Genomic DNA, 16,026 nt, shown 5'->3' on the forward strand with positions numbered 1-16,026 from the left:
TTTACCTCACACAGACAGAGCAGACAGAGAAGCTCTGTCGTCGGCTTCCTTCCAGAGGTTACACGATGACCTCTGTCTGTTGTTTTGGCCACACTGAAGGTGTAAAAAAACACATGATGGTGATAACAGGGTACACAAACAGAGGGTGGTGTAAGAGAGATGTTATTGTCCAAAATAATTTATCAACTCAGGTTAGTTGAATCAATAGCTCTACTCAGTCACGGGACAATTGTAGACTTTATACCAGCTTTATTTTGGATGTTTAGTGACTGAATGTCTGTTTCTTTAGGGCTAGGGAGCGATCTTTGACCTCTGTGGAGCCAGAGTAAATTATAACACATAGTTAATAGAAATGTGAGAGCTTGTCCATGTCTACCTTTCTATATTGACAATACATATGGCACTGAAATGTACAGTTATACAACATATACTGATATAATGGCTCTTTTGTATCCACAGAAACACATTTTAGAGTGATGTGTTGCTTCTGCCAACTATTTCATAGCACAGTACAGACTGAAACTTTATCTACATTAAGGTTTCACGAAGATACAATCAATAAAACATTTTTTTAAAGGGCATTTAAGGGAATTTGACTTGAATTATTAGAAGTCATCATAAGTCAAAATAATGTTTTTGTCCTCACATGAAAATCTACAATGCTTGTAAGTAGAGAAATGTATCATTAGCCTTTTAAAAACATAATAGAAGTAGGATTCAAGTTACAATCCTTCAAACTTTCATCAAACGTAGGCACTTTTTTAAGCAATAGCTATTCCGTGTATTCTGTCACTGCTAGTGGCGGACCCCGCCATTCCCATGCTGGCTATAATTTACTGGGATGTAATCCAGCCTTATTCTATTTCATTATTATCAGCTTCACTGTTAAGCCTCGAAATATTATGTTAAACCATAATACTCATGAAGTTTTCTGTATCACCTCCAGTTTAGAACTCAAAAAGACAACAGTGTGCACAACAACCTCCTTTAAAGTTTTTTTATTGTCTGATTTGTCTGCTTGGTTACATCTATGATTCTTAGCAAACATTATATGTCATCTGATAACATTCACAGACACAAAGGATTTATTATGCATGGAACATAATACAAATTGTAACAATACTTTAACTGTTTTCACAGATTATACAATAAAGAAAATATGCAAAAGTATCTAATGTAGGACAGAATTGACTGGTTGTAAAAAAAAAACCAAATCTATTAAAATATGTAACTAATTAAATCCAATTTGATGTTTTCATAAAAACTACTATATACAATATGCAACTTTGTACAAAAAGGATGCAAAGCATACAGTACAGGAGAAACAATGGAAATAATAATTGTTATCTTCGGTTATTATATGTCACACTACGTTCATGTAAGTGTTCAGAGAAAACTGTTTAAGTAGCTTCAACTGCAGCTTCAAAACATTGCATTTAATGCCCACATCCAACTGTAGACATTGTGACTCAACAGTGCACTAGTCTGTAACTTGAGGAATATTGGTTTATGAATCACAGCTTGACACGATCTGTGGTTGAAATCCATACAGTAGTTATGGGAGGATGGATGACAGGAAACACATGTCCGTGTCCAGGAAGTAAGCCAGGGAGCTGTCTCTGCAGAAAGTAAATAAACAAGAGGTCAGACTGTGTGGAGGGTAGGAAGCTTTTTACCACAAATCTCTCCCAGAAAAAAAATCTGTCAATACCTGCCACTGCGTCCAGCTCTAGGCACGGCCCAGCATGTTCTCCAGGTTCTCTATTCTCCCAGAGACGTCGACTAGTGCGATCGGTCAAGAAAACTCATTTGAAAACGCATTTACAGGTACGATTAAATGATCAAAACGCACACAAAACACACTGCTAAATGATAGTACAATTACAATGCCAACGGGTAGATATAATCAACTTTCGTTTCAGAGGAATGTGCTGTCGAGAATGTTTCTAACATAAAGTCTTTCATCTGAATCAACAGGAAGGATATGCTTGGCTGTGAGCAGCTGGATGGCAGCCTGCGTCCGCTTCTGGAAAGCCAGTCTGGCTTCACATTTACAGGGATCCTCCATCACCACCACCGCCTTCACCTCTTCTCCTGGAGAAAGTACATTTCACATCAGTGCAACAGATCATGTAGAGAGTGAAAAAGCACACAAAACACTCTACCTTTTTTTCAACTGGGCTGCAGTTCATGCTTGAAAGTACACTTTTCAAATTATTCCACAGTATTAATTTACCATTACCTTTGCCAAAACAGTAATGCCATGATAGTGAATAAATTCTATAATATTACCCGATAATTGTCCAACAAATGCTACGGTCAACAGTGAATTACAGAGTCAGGAATTAAGCCCCAGTTGGTTGTGATGTTGTGAAGCCCTGCTTCGAAGCCAAACACATTCTGCACATTGCTTTGAAAGATTTTACACACAGACTTTTAGCAGCATTAATATCACAGCAAAAAGCCACATTTGCTGTATGCACACAGTATATGTTCTTACGTTTCGGGGAACATGTTTTCTTGTCTGCATTCAAGATATAACCATTCCGGCACTGGCAGTAATACGAGGCATTGCTGTTGACACATATGTGTTCGCAGTCATGTCCCATGGCACAGGGGTCCAGACCTGGAATAAGCCGGGATTAAGGGATGGCGCTGTCAAGATGGCAGCATGGGTACAGTTTCATGCAGTATGCTATTGGTAGGTATCCTGTGATAGGTAAGGTAGTGCGCTGCAGATCCATCAAACCAGTTGATGGTTATCAGTATCTCCTTCTACTGTTGACAAAAGTAAAATAAAGTATTTTTACTGTTACAGTTAAATCTGATTCCATTTCTGATATTGTTTTTGCTCGTACTGGTTCAAAAAAGCTGTTCTTGTGTTTGTACTTGACCACATGTCATTTGTGTTGGAAAACTTGATCCATTCATACACCTTCACCACATCTCAGCCAAGATCGTTCACTGTGTGTTGGACAACACAGGTAAAATGACAGAATGACGGTTACATGGACATATTATCTCATTAGGTACCAGGGGGGACAAGACACACATCAGACAAAAACATGGGGACAAATTCTGTTTTACAGCCGAGCCTCATTTGTCCAAATCTTTGAAGTTCTTGTACAATCTAAATCTCTCCATTCAAATACATTATTCTGATCAGTAAATTGCTCTAGATTGTTGACATTTTCACACATTTTACCAGCAACAATTACAGCTTTTTGGAGCTTATATGGATGTAGACAAGTGCATTATGTGTTAACTTTATACACATGTCCATATTAATTAGTTCTTTTGAAAAAAGGAGGTTTGACTGTGCATTTAAATAATTTCACATAAAAATGGATACATTCAAAGCAATCACCACGATGATGCTTTGACTACAAACCATTTTCTAAAGATCACCGTTTACATTTTTTTGCTTTTAAATAAAGAAGCTGAAAGTTTAGGGCTGCACAGCCCCAAGACTTTACACAGGTTTAACTTGGCGACTACAAGCAGGTTCTAGTACCGACATCTGCAGTCCATGTGGGGGTTGAGAGCATCTGGTATTTTCCCTCATGACTTCACAGTTTATATTTCCCCAATAACACAGCAAATGATCCACAAACTGCAACAAAACCCCCTTTAGACTGTAGGTGCCCCTTACTGAGGAACTAGAACCTTGGTTAATGCTGGGAAATAGGTCTCGCAGGTCTCTTTGTCCTACCGCACAGGGTCTCCCTGAACTTGGAGGTGAGCTTCTCGATAACACCGTAGGTCTCCACATAGAAGACGTGGTCCTCCAGAGGGATGCTGGCCATCAGCTTCAGGGAGCGCATGTCAGCTCGGTCGACCCCGACAGCGTAGATCTCGATGCCTGAGGCCCGAGCAGCAGCAGAGACCTCCTCCACCTGGTCTTGGGGTCTCCCATCTGTCACAATGATGGCCACCTTGGAGATTTTCCTGGGGCGAGGCCGGGCTCCAGCCTGCTCGGTGAAGGCTTCGTTCACTGCGGTCTTGATGGCGAGGCCCGTCATGGTGCCGGCCGCCAAGGGCTCGATGCGGGAGATAGCTTTCTTCATGTCGGGTTTGTTGAAGTGGCTTTTGAGGAGGAACTCAATCTTGACCGTGCTGGCGTAGTTGACCACTGACACTCTGGTGGCGTCGGAGCCAACGTCCAGCGTGTCGACCATGTCAGCCAGGAATATCTTCACCTTCTCAAACTCACCAGGGCGCACACTGCGAGAGCTGTCGATGAGAAAGACCAGGTCCAGGGGAAGGCTCCTGCACTGAGAGTCTGTCTCTGGTGATCAACCAAAACCACAGCAGGATTAAGTCCATTTCATACTGAAAACCCAGTTCATTATTCAAACAGACGTTCAAGCTTGTTGGTTAAACTGTCACAGTGCGAAACACGGGACACTTTGGATTACACAACACATGTCCACATGGTGACAGAAGGAAACTGTTGTGCGTCACTGCAGTGGCAAAATGAAAGCTTCTGGTGAAATGATTTAGTATGCCATGAAACATGCTGTATCGTTTCAGTCTTTCAACAGTCCATCACAGAATTATCACAGGACTTATCCTTTTATTTCATTTCCATGAATGAAAAGGATACTCGATGCCCACACATAAAAAGTGACATCACACCTAAAGACTGAGACAGTGTTAGGAGCCCTGCATGTACAATCACATACACATATACTAGAGTACATTCTGCAGTTCAGCATCAGATCCAAAGCACAAATACTGATTGTTTTTACATTTTTTTCATAAAATAAAAGATCTTTTCCATGCACAAACTAATTTCTTTTAAATTGTGTGCACACATGTGTTTAAATCTGTGTTAGTGACCACTTGCATCATTGCCAAGATCATCCATCAACCTGACAGGTGTGGCTGATCGAGACGCTGATTATACAGCATGATTATAAAACAGGTGTACCTTAGGCTGGTCTCAATGAAAGGCCACTCTAAAATGTTATTCATTAGGATTTCACATGACTGCATGAGCAACATAAATGCATTTCTTTTGGCACGCGCCCTCAAAAGTAACGTCATCTGTGGCATCGTGTTGGTAAAACTGCACATTTTAGAGTGGCTCTTTATTGTGATCAGCCTAAGTCACTCCTGTGTAATAATGATGCTGTTTAATCCGCCTCTTGATTATCCACACCTGTCTGATGGATGGATATTCCTGGTAAAGGGGCACATGCTAACGAACACCGATTCAAACTAATGTGTGCGATACATTTGAGAGAAATAAGTCTTTTGTGTGCATAGAAAAAGTCTTAGATCTTTCATTTCAGAAAACAAAAGGGTTGCGTTTATATTTTTTCAGAGTACATATATACATAAAGAAAAACAGTAGTTTTAGCTCTGTCTTATGGCCTGCTTTTTCTTTTTTGCCTTAAGTTCCTAGACATAGTCACGGTCATAAATTCGAATAGGATGAATATTGAAGTGAAAGAAAATGGCAATTCAGTCTGTTTAGAATGCTACTTATTTGTCTATTTGTTATAAAAAATTAAATTATATCAATTTTTAAATAAGATAACATCCGCTTCAAGTGGTGTTTCTATTCTTATCTCAGAAGGAAAGAAACAGATCTGACCTGGAAAGCATTGAGGATTTGGTTTGGAAAGCAAACCTGACTGGTAATATTCTACCTGTCTCCACAGGACTGACGGTGGTGACGAAGCCGCTTTGGGTACTGACCAGTAGCGTCACAGGAGCGGTGGTCTCCGCTGGCGGCGCGGTGGTCACCACCACCGGCAGGCTGGTTGTCACCGGTGCCACTGTGGTTGCTGGCAGAGTTGGCTGCACTGTTGGCTCTGGTAGAATTGGAGGGACAGTGGGGGGGTGCACCACAGGTGCTGTCGGTACTGTTGGGTCTGTCTTAGCCGGGCATGGACTTTTCAATTTGTAAGGGAACGGCCCTTTGAACCTTTGATGGGGATGTTGAGCTACTGGTGGAGACGGAACTTTGTATATGTGGTGCCTTTGTGGCACCACAGGCCCTTTGAATCTGTTGTGACAGGGCGGCATGGCTAAGGAGGGCCTGTGGTAAGTCACTGGAGGATATTGAGGGACAGGTCGATACACGACCGGTGGAGGGATCCTTGGTGGCTGGTAGTGGTAGTGATACCCTCCTCTATACGTGTAATCACTTCTGTGCACTACAGGGCCACCAGAAAGGAAAAGTGATAGAGAACATTAGTAGGCTGAAAGTAAAGGAAAGGTGTGTAAGTTGACATGTGTAAGTAAGTTGTAGTGAAATATACGACATCAGACGGACAAAATGATTAGTTGAGTGTAAATTCAGACACCTGGGTTGTTTACAACAATTATCTTGTATAACGCTTGTGAAACACTCAACAACTTTCACATTTCATGCAAGTTGTGTTAGAGAAAAGTGTAAGATACTGTTGTTATACTACTGGTTACATTACATTTGTGAAAGATGAAATATTTAGCCATACTCAGCCAGGTCTAGCTTTTAATATTTTATCTTCAATTTACAAAAATGATTGAAAAAGTTTAGAGATTTAAAAAGTCTAATGTGGAATGTAATGCAAGTACATTTACTCAACTACTATAGTGCCGTGTTAAGGTACTTGTACTATACTTAAACACTTTCAGTATACACTACTTCTACATCTGAGAGGGAAATATCATTTTACACTTCAATCCTATGATGGCCATGACCAACTACTATATTAAAATACTGCTTATACTGCAAAATATACTGTACAATAATGCAACACTAAAAGGGGTTATTTCTTCTGACAGGGGAGCTTTTTAACTACTCATATTACTTACTTTTACTTAAGTTTGTATTTGAATGCAGGACTTTTACTTGTTATAGTGTTTTTCAGGTGAAAAAAGTATTCAGATCTTGTGGCAATACAACAATGTAAAAACACTCCATTACATGTAAACAACTTAAAGTAAAAGTATTATTGGCAAAATCTTTTTACAGTAACAAAGTTAAAGTACTTGTTCTGCACAATGGCCCCTGCGACTGAGTGACATCATTAGATTGTACATAATATGGATCAATGTGCAAGTAATATTCTACTGTTGCAGCTGGCCGAGGTGCAGCTATTTTTTAACTACTTCATATACTATAAGTTAGGTTTAATCAGTGATTCTCAACCTAGAGGTTGTGCTCCTTCAAAGGCTCATAAGATCGCAATCTGGGGGGGTTGTGAAAAAAAATGATGCAATGTAAATTTGTTTTTGTATAATAGACTTTTCGCAAATTCTTAATATTTATATTTATTTTAGTTTGACCTATTTGGGAGTAAAACAGCTTATAGTTTAGAGGGGAAATGTCTCTTTGTTGTAACTGCTAACAACTACATATCCTTATCACTAGGAAGTAGCAGTAAAGCAGTAAAGTGGAAACTGTTTTTTGAGAAGGGTCACAAGTTAAATTTATGGCTTGATTTTTATTACTGCATTGTATCTAATAAGTTTATCAAATGCTATTTCTAAAAAACAAAAAAAAACATCTGAAAAGTCACAAGTAACCACAGCAGTCAAAAAAAGCTACTGGAGTAAAAAGTACAATAAAACTCATTGAAAAGTAGTGAAGTGTAAAGTAACGTAGGCCTACCGGCACCTCACAACTGTACTTAGAATAAATAGTAAATTAAGTTAATTACTTTCCACCAGAGGTGTTTTTATACTGATATAATCGCTTCTTTTACTTAAGCCAAATATACTTCATCCACCACTCTTACCAACTATTCCTAACTGTCTTTCAGAGAAAGTATAAAGTTCTGATACAAGTTCCAGTAAAACTTACTTGATGGATTCAGGGTCCTGAGCGGAGGTCGCCCATTGTTTCTGGTTTGAGCGTAGCTCTGTGCGGCGATCAGCTGAGGATCCCCCGCACTGATGTGATATGTGGCCAGAACATCAGACAGCAGCAGCGACAAGAGGCTCCAGAGGAAAGACTTCATCCTTATGTGCATGCAGAGTCCGCCCGGTGGTCTGTCCGGTGCCTGCTCTCAGTCTCAGAGGGTCCTGCTGCGGTCTAACCGCCTCCACGTATGAGGGGCTCTTAGACCAACACGTCAAAAACCTCTGTCCAATCCAGAGGTGTGACATGACCTCCATGACACCGTGAATACGGTATAGAACATGACGCATGTCCTACCTGCAAAATGTGGAGACTTCAACAGTAGCTGTTACATCGATGTCCCCCCCCCCCCCACCTCTGCAACTCCAATTTGCTTCATGGTTGTTTCTATATAAAGGCCACGAGTCCCCGAAACGCACCACTTTACACTGCCAATAGATGTTTCATATAGTGAGTGAACGGTTCACTAATAATACAAAATAAATACATTATCAAGGTGTGTTTAAAGGTCTAGTTCATCAATTATGTCATAAGGTAAAATAAAAATGTTAAAGCAATATTGAAAATCCACACTATGGTGAAAACAGGAGGATTTAATAAAACCAAATTTAAAACCAAAAGTTGTACCATTTGTGTTGCTGCTGCTGAACATTATGTGAGATATTAGAAAGCTCCACTAACGCGCCGGTTTGAGGCTGAGATTCTCTTTCTTGAATTTACTTCGGCATACTTGTCATGAACAAAAGACTCACCAAGATAAAAATGTTCTGAAACGTTTATTGAAGTCAAATGTATTTCCACTAGGATAAAATCATATTACCAGTAAAGTAATGGAGAGGTTGTTGATAAGCATGCGACTACTAATGTTCACAAGACTAGCTGTTTGCTCCAGACGTCGTGGCCAAAAAGAAGCAGAGAAAAATGATCCATCATCAATGCCTCTGCTCTCTCTCTCTCTCTCTCTCTCTCTCTCTCTCTCTCTCTCTGATAGTCTCTCAGTCTCAGCTGGGAAACTATTCACTTGCTTCACTAACACATCCGGGCAGCAGACAGTGACACAAATGTCAAGGGTGGCGGTGAACTCAACCACGGCAAAGCTAAATAAATAACAGACGAAAAGGTGCTACAGACACCATTCAAGATGGAATAGCCTAGATCTTAATAATTAGGGGGGAAAGTAACACAATTCAACAATAAGAGCTATAAGAATAAGAGGATTGTCATAATAGTTGGGTTTTTTTTACACTTCATATATCAATCTATAGATAGGATGGTGCTGGATCGATGAAAGCATTTCAAGCAATTTAATTTTCACATGAATCCCTTTTACTAAGACATAAAAAGGCCGGGGCGGGAGGGTGGGTCTGGTAACTTCTGTTGCTTTTCAAACATCACATTCATTCATTTATTTCACACAGATTTCAGCCTCCCCCCCCCCCTTCCTCCTCTCACACCTCCGGGACGCTCTATAGAAATACAGAGGGTAGAGTCGGACAAACATCGTCAGTGGCCTTACACATACACAGTAGAGGGGTGTTCAGAAAGGGTTAGTGAGGTAACGTAGGAATGCATATGGTGGTTGGTGTGTGTGTGTGTGTGTGTGTGTGTGTGTGTGTGTGTGTGTGTGTGTGTGTGTGTGTGTGTGTGTGTGTGTATGTGCATGTGTTTTGGCAACAGGGCTGGTGCTTAAGCAGGCATGTAAGGGGGAGGGGGCTCCTTCTCTGGCATCTTCATTGCCATCTCATAAGTGGGCAGGATGTACTGGAAAAGAATACAAGAAAACCAAACATAAGACAACTTAAAGGCCGATACAGGTACTATGGAGGCAGCTGTGTGAGAGGACGACATGTCACGTGTCACATCACGAGTGCAGCATTTGAGTCCGAGACACATGTTTTTTTAAACTGGAGAGGACGAGCTTTAAATTCTGCATTATAAACATTTCTAAATGTAGCTGCCAATTGAAGCTTTTTTTTCCCCTGACAAGCTCTTACGAACTGACACCGCTGTCCTCTTTTAGCTTCTCGGATGTCACTGTGGTGATGGCATGACACCTGCTGGTGTATCGTGAGCATTACATATCGCTGCACCTGATACCGTCAAGATGTGTTTTTAAGACAGGAGATACCAGCAGCTTGCATACCTGAGGGGGGGTCTCGAAGGCCGGGTAGACAGCGATCTCTGGCATGTTCCTGTTGTTGATGTACTTGTAGCAGTTCCACACACAGTTGATCAGGTAAGACTGGAACACAAATACAAGACAACATTTTTAATTTGATGGTTTAAAAATCAGGCTGTGTGACTCAACAGACTCGTTAAACCACAACGACTCTTTACTCTAAACAGGACAGAGCTGTGTGAACGCGTCCTTCACTCTCCCCTTTTCTGAATATCAGTTTCCTCATCTCACCGTATAAGATGTATTTTCATATTAGTTTACTTTACAATGATGTGAATCAAATGAACCAACACACTCTATATACCAGATTTAACTGTAATAATGTCACCTTGAGGATGATGAGGAAGGCAAAGAAGACCAACACAAAGAGCAGCAGGCAGCTGGAGTCCATAGAGAGGAGGTTGTCCTTGTACGGGAAATCCGGCTGAGGAAGACGAGAACACACGTCAGATAATCAACTAATTCCACTCACATCACCTTCATCGCTAAAGGTATCAATATCAATCAATAACAAAAAGGTAACTGTAACAAATCTTGAGGCTGTTGAGACAGAAACATTATATATGTGGGAATTTATAAGAAAAAATAGGTCATGTGTTTTTTTTAATGTATTTCTCTATAAAAATCAAGTTCGGGACTCTGACTTGACAGCAGCTTAGTCTGCAGCTCATTTCTCTCCTCACTTTCCATGAAATGTTTTAAAATGTCCACAGTGTCCTCTTGTAGGAGGAAACAACACATTGTTAAATGTGAACAAACATAAGATTAACATTCAAATTAAAATAGCTTCTCCTTTACATTAACATTAGTCGTTTTTGGTAAAAATGAGAACAATGGGGCTTAGTTCTAAACATTGTCTTTTGTTGTCAGTATCCTCCTAAAATAAACATGGGAGAGGTGGTGCGAGTCATTCCTAATGTCAACAGGATCAAACTGTGTGGGTCTGGTGGGTCTGGTGGCACTAACCAGCTGGTCCAGGTAGTCCTTGATCCTGGGTAGGTAGGTGAGAGAACTGATGGCCACCAGGCAGCTCAGAGCAAAGTCAAACAGCTGATAGCAGAAGAATGGGATGAGCCAGCCGTCACGATGCTGAGAAATAAAAAAAAAGAATTCATGTTACGAACCACGTCATCAATTAGGCAGATCGTGCTTGAGGTCAACGTGTACAGGGACCATGTTGCATTTTTTCCAACCTTATACCCTTGTCTTAGATTAACTGTAAAAATATATCTGTATCCAGTAGGAAGGCTCTATTGCGCTCTGTAAACGCTACAGTTGGGGATTCATTTACAGCCTGAGCAGTGAAATGAAACACTACAGTTTTCAATGTTTTAAAGTAGCGATGCACCAATACTGATACCGGTTTGATACTGACTCAAACAGCTAAATGGGCCATCGGTGCATCCCTGTTTCAAAGTCTGTTCTAATTTGGATTCTAACATTGGTTTTCTTGGCATAAATTAAGAGTTTCCTGGACCGACCGCATTTTTCCTTCGGCTCAGGCTGTGGCTGCGTCATCAGATGTGGTTTGGGGTAAATGAAAACAGCCTGCCTGACAGAGACAGGGAGTGCTGACATTATAACTGTGTATATTATCACGTCTTACTGGAACAAATACATAGAGAAGGTTGAAAATCAGCAAAGTGGTCCTTTGACTGGGCTACTATACAAGAATCTCTACAGGCATTCTGGGTGTTTTCTATGGAAAAAACAACAACTCTACACTCCTACGTCACTTGATTATGGAGCAAAGTACTGAATATCGTTGGTAGATCATGATCAAACATTTAGGGGATTTAATTGGGACACTACAGCTCCGCATCGCCACTCTGGATCTGGAACAGGGTTTCTACGACTGTTGTCTGGGAGCAAGTATTTGCACAGCTAAAGCGTGACTCTTAGTCAACAGACTGCTGGCACGAACAGAGCGCCGAGCCTGTCGTTGTGCGTCACACTTTAACCGTGCAGTCATCCTGACTAGCGGCTTAACGCAGGGCCACGTCAAAAGGCTATCAAACCTGTCCGTCTTGATGCCACCGGGCCGGCCTGTGAGGTAAAGATGACAAGCAGTGAGACCACAACATTGTGCGCTACACTCCCACTGCGTCGGGATTCTTTTCAACAACCACAACATGTCTTACTTACCTCTGAACTCTGGTGCTATTAATATACAACTTATAAGCAATGTGGGGTTTTTTTGCATGCACATTCTGGGATCATATATTAGCATAAGAAACCACGACAGTGCTTTAAAATTAAATGCATGCTGTCAAAAGAGAACTGAAAGCGGCACAACATCCACTGGGAAGACTTACAGTAATGGCTCCATACACCATCATGGCACTGATGGTGAGCATCAGCAGAGAGATGGCGAAGCCAACACAGGCATTCTCTGTGTGAGAAAAAGTGAGAATACATACATAAATCCAGCAAATGATTAAATACAATTTTAGCTTTGTCCTTAAATCATTAATGTGCGGGTGTATAGTCGCCTGCTCTCTAGCAGTGATTTGCATACAGTGTAAGAGAACCGTCTCCAGGGCTTCTCTCCTTCCCGCTAACTCGGTTTTAAAGGGCCGCTCTGGGGAGCATTAAGCCTCTCTCCCTCTCAGCTGTGTAGTGTCTGTAAATACACAATGAAACTCAGCCTGGGATAATTAAAAGGCCGGCCTTTCATATCCTCTTTGCTCTCCATCACTCAGTCTCTCCTTTCTCAAACTCCTCTGCCTGTTGGGCTAGGAAACAAAGGATGCTGGTGAGAAAGCTACGGCAGCACCGCGGCCCCGATGACATTTCTTTGTTTATTTAGTAGCTCAAACTGAACAACTTGAACATCAAAGTATGAAACTGTCAAGAGGACTCTCTGGAGCTTATATTAAAGTTATAGAAAACTAAATCCACATAGGCTTTAAGCTCTGCTGATTCATTTCTCAAATAAGCCTAGTTTGGGCTGTCAAATGTCAGAAAATTGTGAAAGTCTTGCCTCATTACAATCACACTCTTCTTAAACCAAATGTGACATCTTCTAAACCAAACTATATTATTTTCACATAAGATAAAAAAGGAGCACAACATTGGAGAAGCTGCCTCCAGAGACTATGTGGACTTTTGTAGTTTACTATAATAAACTTAAGCCAGACCCCGTGTCATCTTTATATTACTTAAATAACTCCTAAACATGGCCTGGAATAAAAACGAGTGCCGCCTGATGACGCTGCACTAATATGTTAACATTGCCTCTGCGTCAACCTCCTCCTCTGCCTGCCGTGGGGGTGGGTGAACCCGGCCACCACGGTGGTTTCCCTTCCTCTCCAGCTGAGTCACCGTTTCAGAAAAATGAAGGGGCCTTCCCCAGGCCAAACCAACCCAACAGCTAGAAAGAAAAGCACCCTGGTGTAACTTCCAGCCCTGCCCTTCACATATAAATACAAACACCGAGGATCAACATGGATCCTCGAGGAAATACTAAGGGACGACACCAGTGACACTAATAGCAACATTCAGTTCCATGTACATAGTGTTCTGTTGTCCTCGTGTATTATTCTGCTTTGCAGTCACTGGGGAGTTGTGCTTCCTGTGGAAGATGAATCACATGTTCAACCTCAGCATGACAGCAGCTCATCTGTGAACTTCTAAATCCAGCGCAGACGATGTTCGTTGAGTAATGTTTCAGTGGGCGAGCCATCTTCACTTGGACAGAGAGGAATTAAGAAGGCCCACCATGACAGGATGTGTTTGATGTGTACATGTGTCGTAAACTCAAAAGAAAACCTACGTGTTTCTAAAATGCAGTTTGTTGGCCATAACGGTAATTCTCATGTAGGTTCCGCTGCTTACCAGACATCCTGTCGGAGGCAAAGTAATGGTCGATGACCTCATACTGTAAGTCAATGGTGGGCACGTTCTCTGGGTGGGTCACAGCGACAGTCAGCAGGATGCCCATCAACAGATTGACTACCTGAGGAGAGGAAGGAAGAACGCTGTACTCTTAGCACGATACTTAAATTGTTTTATTCACAGAATTAATATGTTTTAGATTGAATTCCTCCCTTCCATTCAGCCATTGGTTTCAGTTCATGTTAACATTGTGGGGAAGCCAACTTGCAGAGGCACGGGCGACATTACAGTGAGCAATTTATCACCCTTTTTTTGTCAACGTTACTTTATCATCATGTGGGAAGTCCAGAAGTGTTTTAATTAATTACATTTAAAGTATTATTGAGGAGAAGAGGTGCCACATGCACATTTAAAACAGGTTAAAGACACAGAAGAGGAGGGAAGAGAAAAAAAATGCCTGCACGTGTTTCGTCTCAGCGGAGATACAAGTGGATCTACAGGAGAATACATATTTGAAAGCAATACAGAATGCTTGAGAGCCTTACTGCATTATGTTCCCTTAAACTTTTATATTTCTTACTGTCACCTAACGCCTGAATTTACTGTTTTACTGTACATAAATATAGATTTTTCCACCATAATTTGATGCCGAAAAATTACGTGTTTGACGCTCAAAAATACTCTTTTATTGAGCAACTAGCTTTTAAAAGATGGAACTCAAAAAATGAACAATGAAACAAAACACTGTCGTCAGGTTTTACAACAAAGTAAACATCTTTTGAAAAACTTCTGCAAAGACTACTTTTTGATGTCGGACCGGTTTAACTGCAGAGAAGTGTAGAGGACAGGCTGCTTGTGTTTAACAGTGTATGTGCTCATTCAAATCCATGGAGGAGAGAGTTGGGGAAGTATAAGAATGTCTGTTGATTTAATCCTGATTATATAGGGGAAGAAAACATAAACCTGTACAACCCTAAGTGGTTTCAACAAAAGTATTACTTGAAGATGTATGTTGGGGGTTTTAATCCAATGAACATGTTTACGTTATTATACCAGCACCCACGTGAGACTATTCACCCGTTACAATGGCTGCCACCATGCACCACATCACCAGTTTCGGTTTTCTTGTGTTGCATCAGTGATTTCGTGGAAGTAGAGCAACAAGGCGTGTTTTAATGTGTTAAGTTCTGTCCAGCTGGAGACCAAAAGTCAGCAGAGGACTTTGAAATACAACCAAAAGCAGGAACATCTGTTACGTGACGTGGTAAACGAGATCAATTCAGCTGTGAATTCAATGAGAGTAGGAACCACGTAAACAAATATGCATCTACTTCAGCGTGCCTATGACATGCAGTCTCTTGATTTTAACTTCAAAAATAATCTGCAACATGCATTTGATAATATTAAAACATGCGTCCCTTTTTTTAGAAAATCGCGTTACTGTGGATTCCTTCACAGTCCCGCTTGTTGTGATTCGTGGTGATTCACATTAGCAAGTCAGCGGAACGTCAGCTAGCTTTGTGCTAACAACATAACGTTCCGTCAGGTGAACATGTCACGTATTTTAAACGTTCAAAACACGGACGCAGGTGACTGGCGCTAATCGGATGTCGTTACTTGCTGTCGTCGTAGCGGTTTACTAACTGCAAGTTAACGGTTGAGCGACAGAAACACTTAAGCTAGCTAATTAAACCAGAAACGGAAGCTAACGTTGAGCCTAGCGCTCTGTTAACGTCAACTCGGCATGTAACGGATATTAAACAGACAAAAAAGTTGCGCCTAGCTAACATTGGAGTTGTAGACAACAGTCGTTATAACCACATTAATATATAATAGCTGGTATACAGTGTGTAACTATGTACTTTAAGGACTTTAACAGAGTTGATAGGCAGCGCTAGCTAGCATTAGCTCGCTTAGCTCCATCAACCATTTTACGCACCATGTACCATGTTCCCAGGATGATGGTCCCCGTGCGGACGTGGCAACATCCACAACACCTGGTGGTGTACAGTCTGTCTCGAGTGGGCTTAAAATGATGCATGTCTTCCACAAGCGTAGGAAGAAACATCGGGAGAGCTTGTCGTGGACGAGAACAAATCTTCTCAGCATCAACAGTCAGCGAACTAACACAGGAGGAACGCCCACCACTTCC

At 41.2% G+C, this 16,026-nt stretch overlaps 2 protein-coding genes across 2 annotated transcripts; both read right to left on the reverse strand.

The window, feature by feature from the left end:
- Positions 1 to 1,485: 1,485 nt before the first annotated feature.
- On the reverse strand, positions 1,486 to 7,958 carry matn3a (matrilin 3a; the record flags this gene model as incomplete). Its single annotated transcript, XM_079179920.1, has 7 exons — positions 1,486 to 1,619; positions 1,712 to 1,782; positions 1,987 to 2,088; positions 2,501 to 2,626; positions 3,713 to 4,288; positions 5,658 to 6,167; positions 7,802 to 7,958. 6 exons carry the CDS (start codon positions 7,956 to 7,958, stop codon positions 1,730 to 1,732), a joined length of 1,524 nt encoding a protein of 507 aa, XP_079036046.1. The 3' UTR covers positions 1,486 to 1,619; positions 1,712 to 1,729.
- A 663-nt stretch (positions 7,959 to 8,621) lies between these two features.
- Positions 8,622 to 16,026, reverse strand: laptm4a (lysosomal protein transmembrane 4 alpha). The gene is made up of 7 exons (XM_079180909.1): positions 15,814 to 16,026; positions 13,875 to 13,995; positions 12,353 to 12,429; positions 11,004 to 11,126; positions 10,366 to 10,461; positions 10,002 to 10,100; positions 8,622 to 9,619 (listed from the first exon to the last, which is right to left on the reverse strand). The coding sequence occupies exons 1-7, from the start codon at positions 15,940 to 15,942 to the stop codon at positions 9,545 to 9,547; spliced, it is 720 nt and encodes a 239-aa protein (XP_079037035.1). The 5' UTR covers positions 15,943 to 16,026; the 3' UTR covers positions 8,622 to 9,544.

The sequence above is a fragment of the Pholis gunnellus genome, assembly GCF_910591455.1.
Source record: "Pholis gunnellus genome assembly, chromosome: 19".
Classification (NCBI taxonomy): Eukaryota; Metazoa; Chordata; class Actinopteri; order Perciformes; family Pholidae; genus Pholis; species Pholis gunnellus.

Excerpts from the sequence above, each read along its gene's own strand:
- laptm4a (XM_079180909.1), bottom strand. The coding sequence starts at position 15,942 with ATGTTTCTTCCTACGCTTGTGGAAGACATGCATCATTTTAAGCCCACT. Across the intron at positions 10,101-10,365 it reads CCTTCCTCATCATCCTCAAG|TCTTACCTGATCAACTGTGT; the intron begins GTGACATTATTA and ends TTTGTGTTCCAG. Across the intron at positions 9,620-10,001 it reads CCTTCGAGACCCCCCCTCAG|TACATCCTGCCCACTTATGA; the intron begins GTATGCAAGCTG and ends ATTCTTTTCCAG.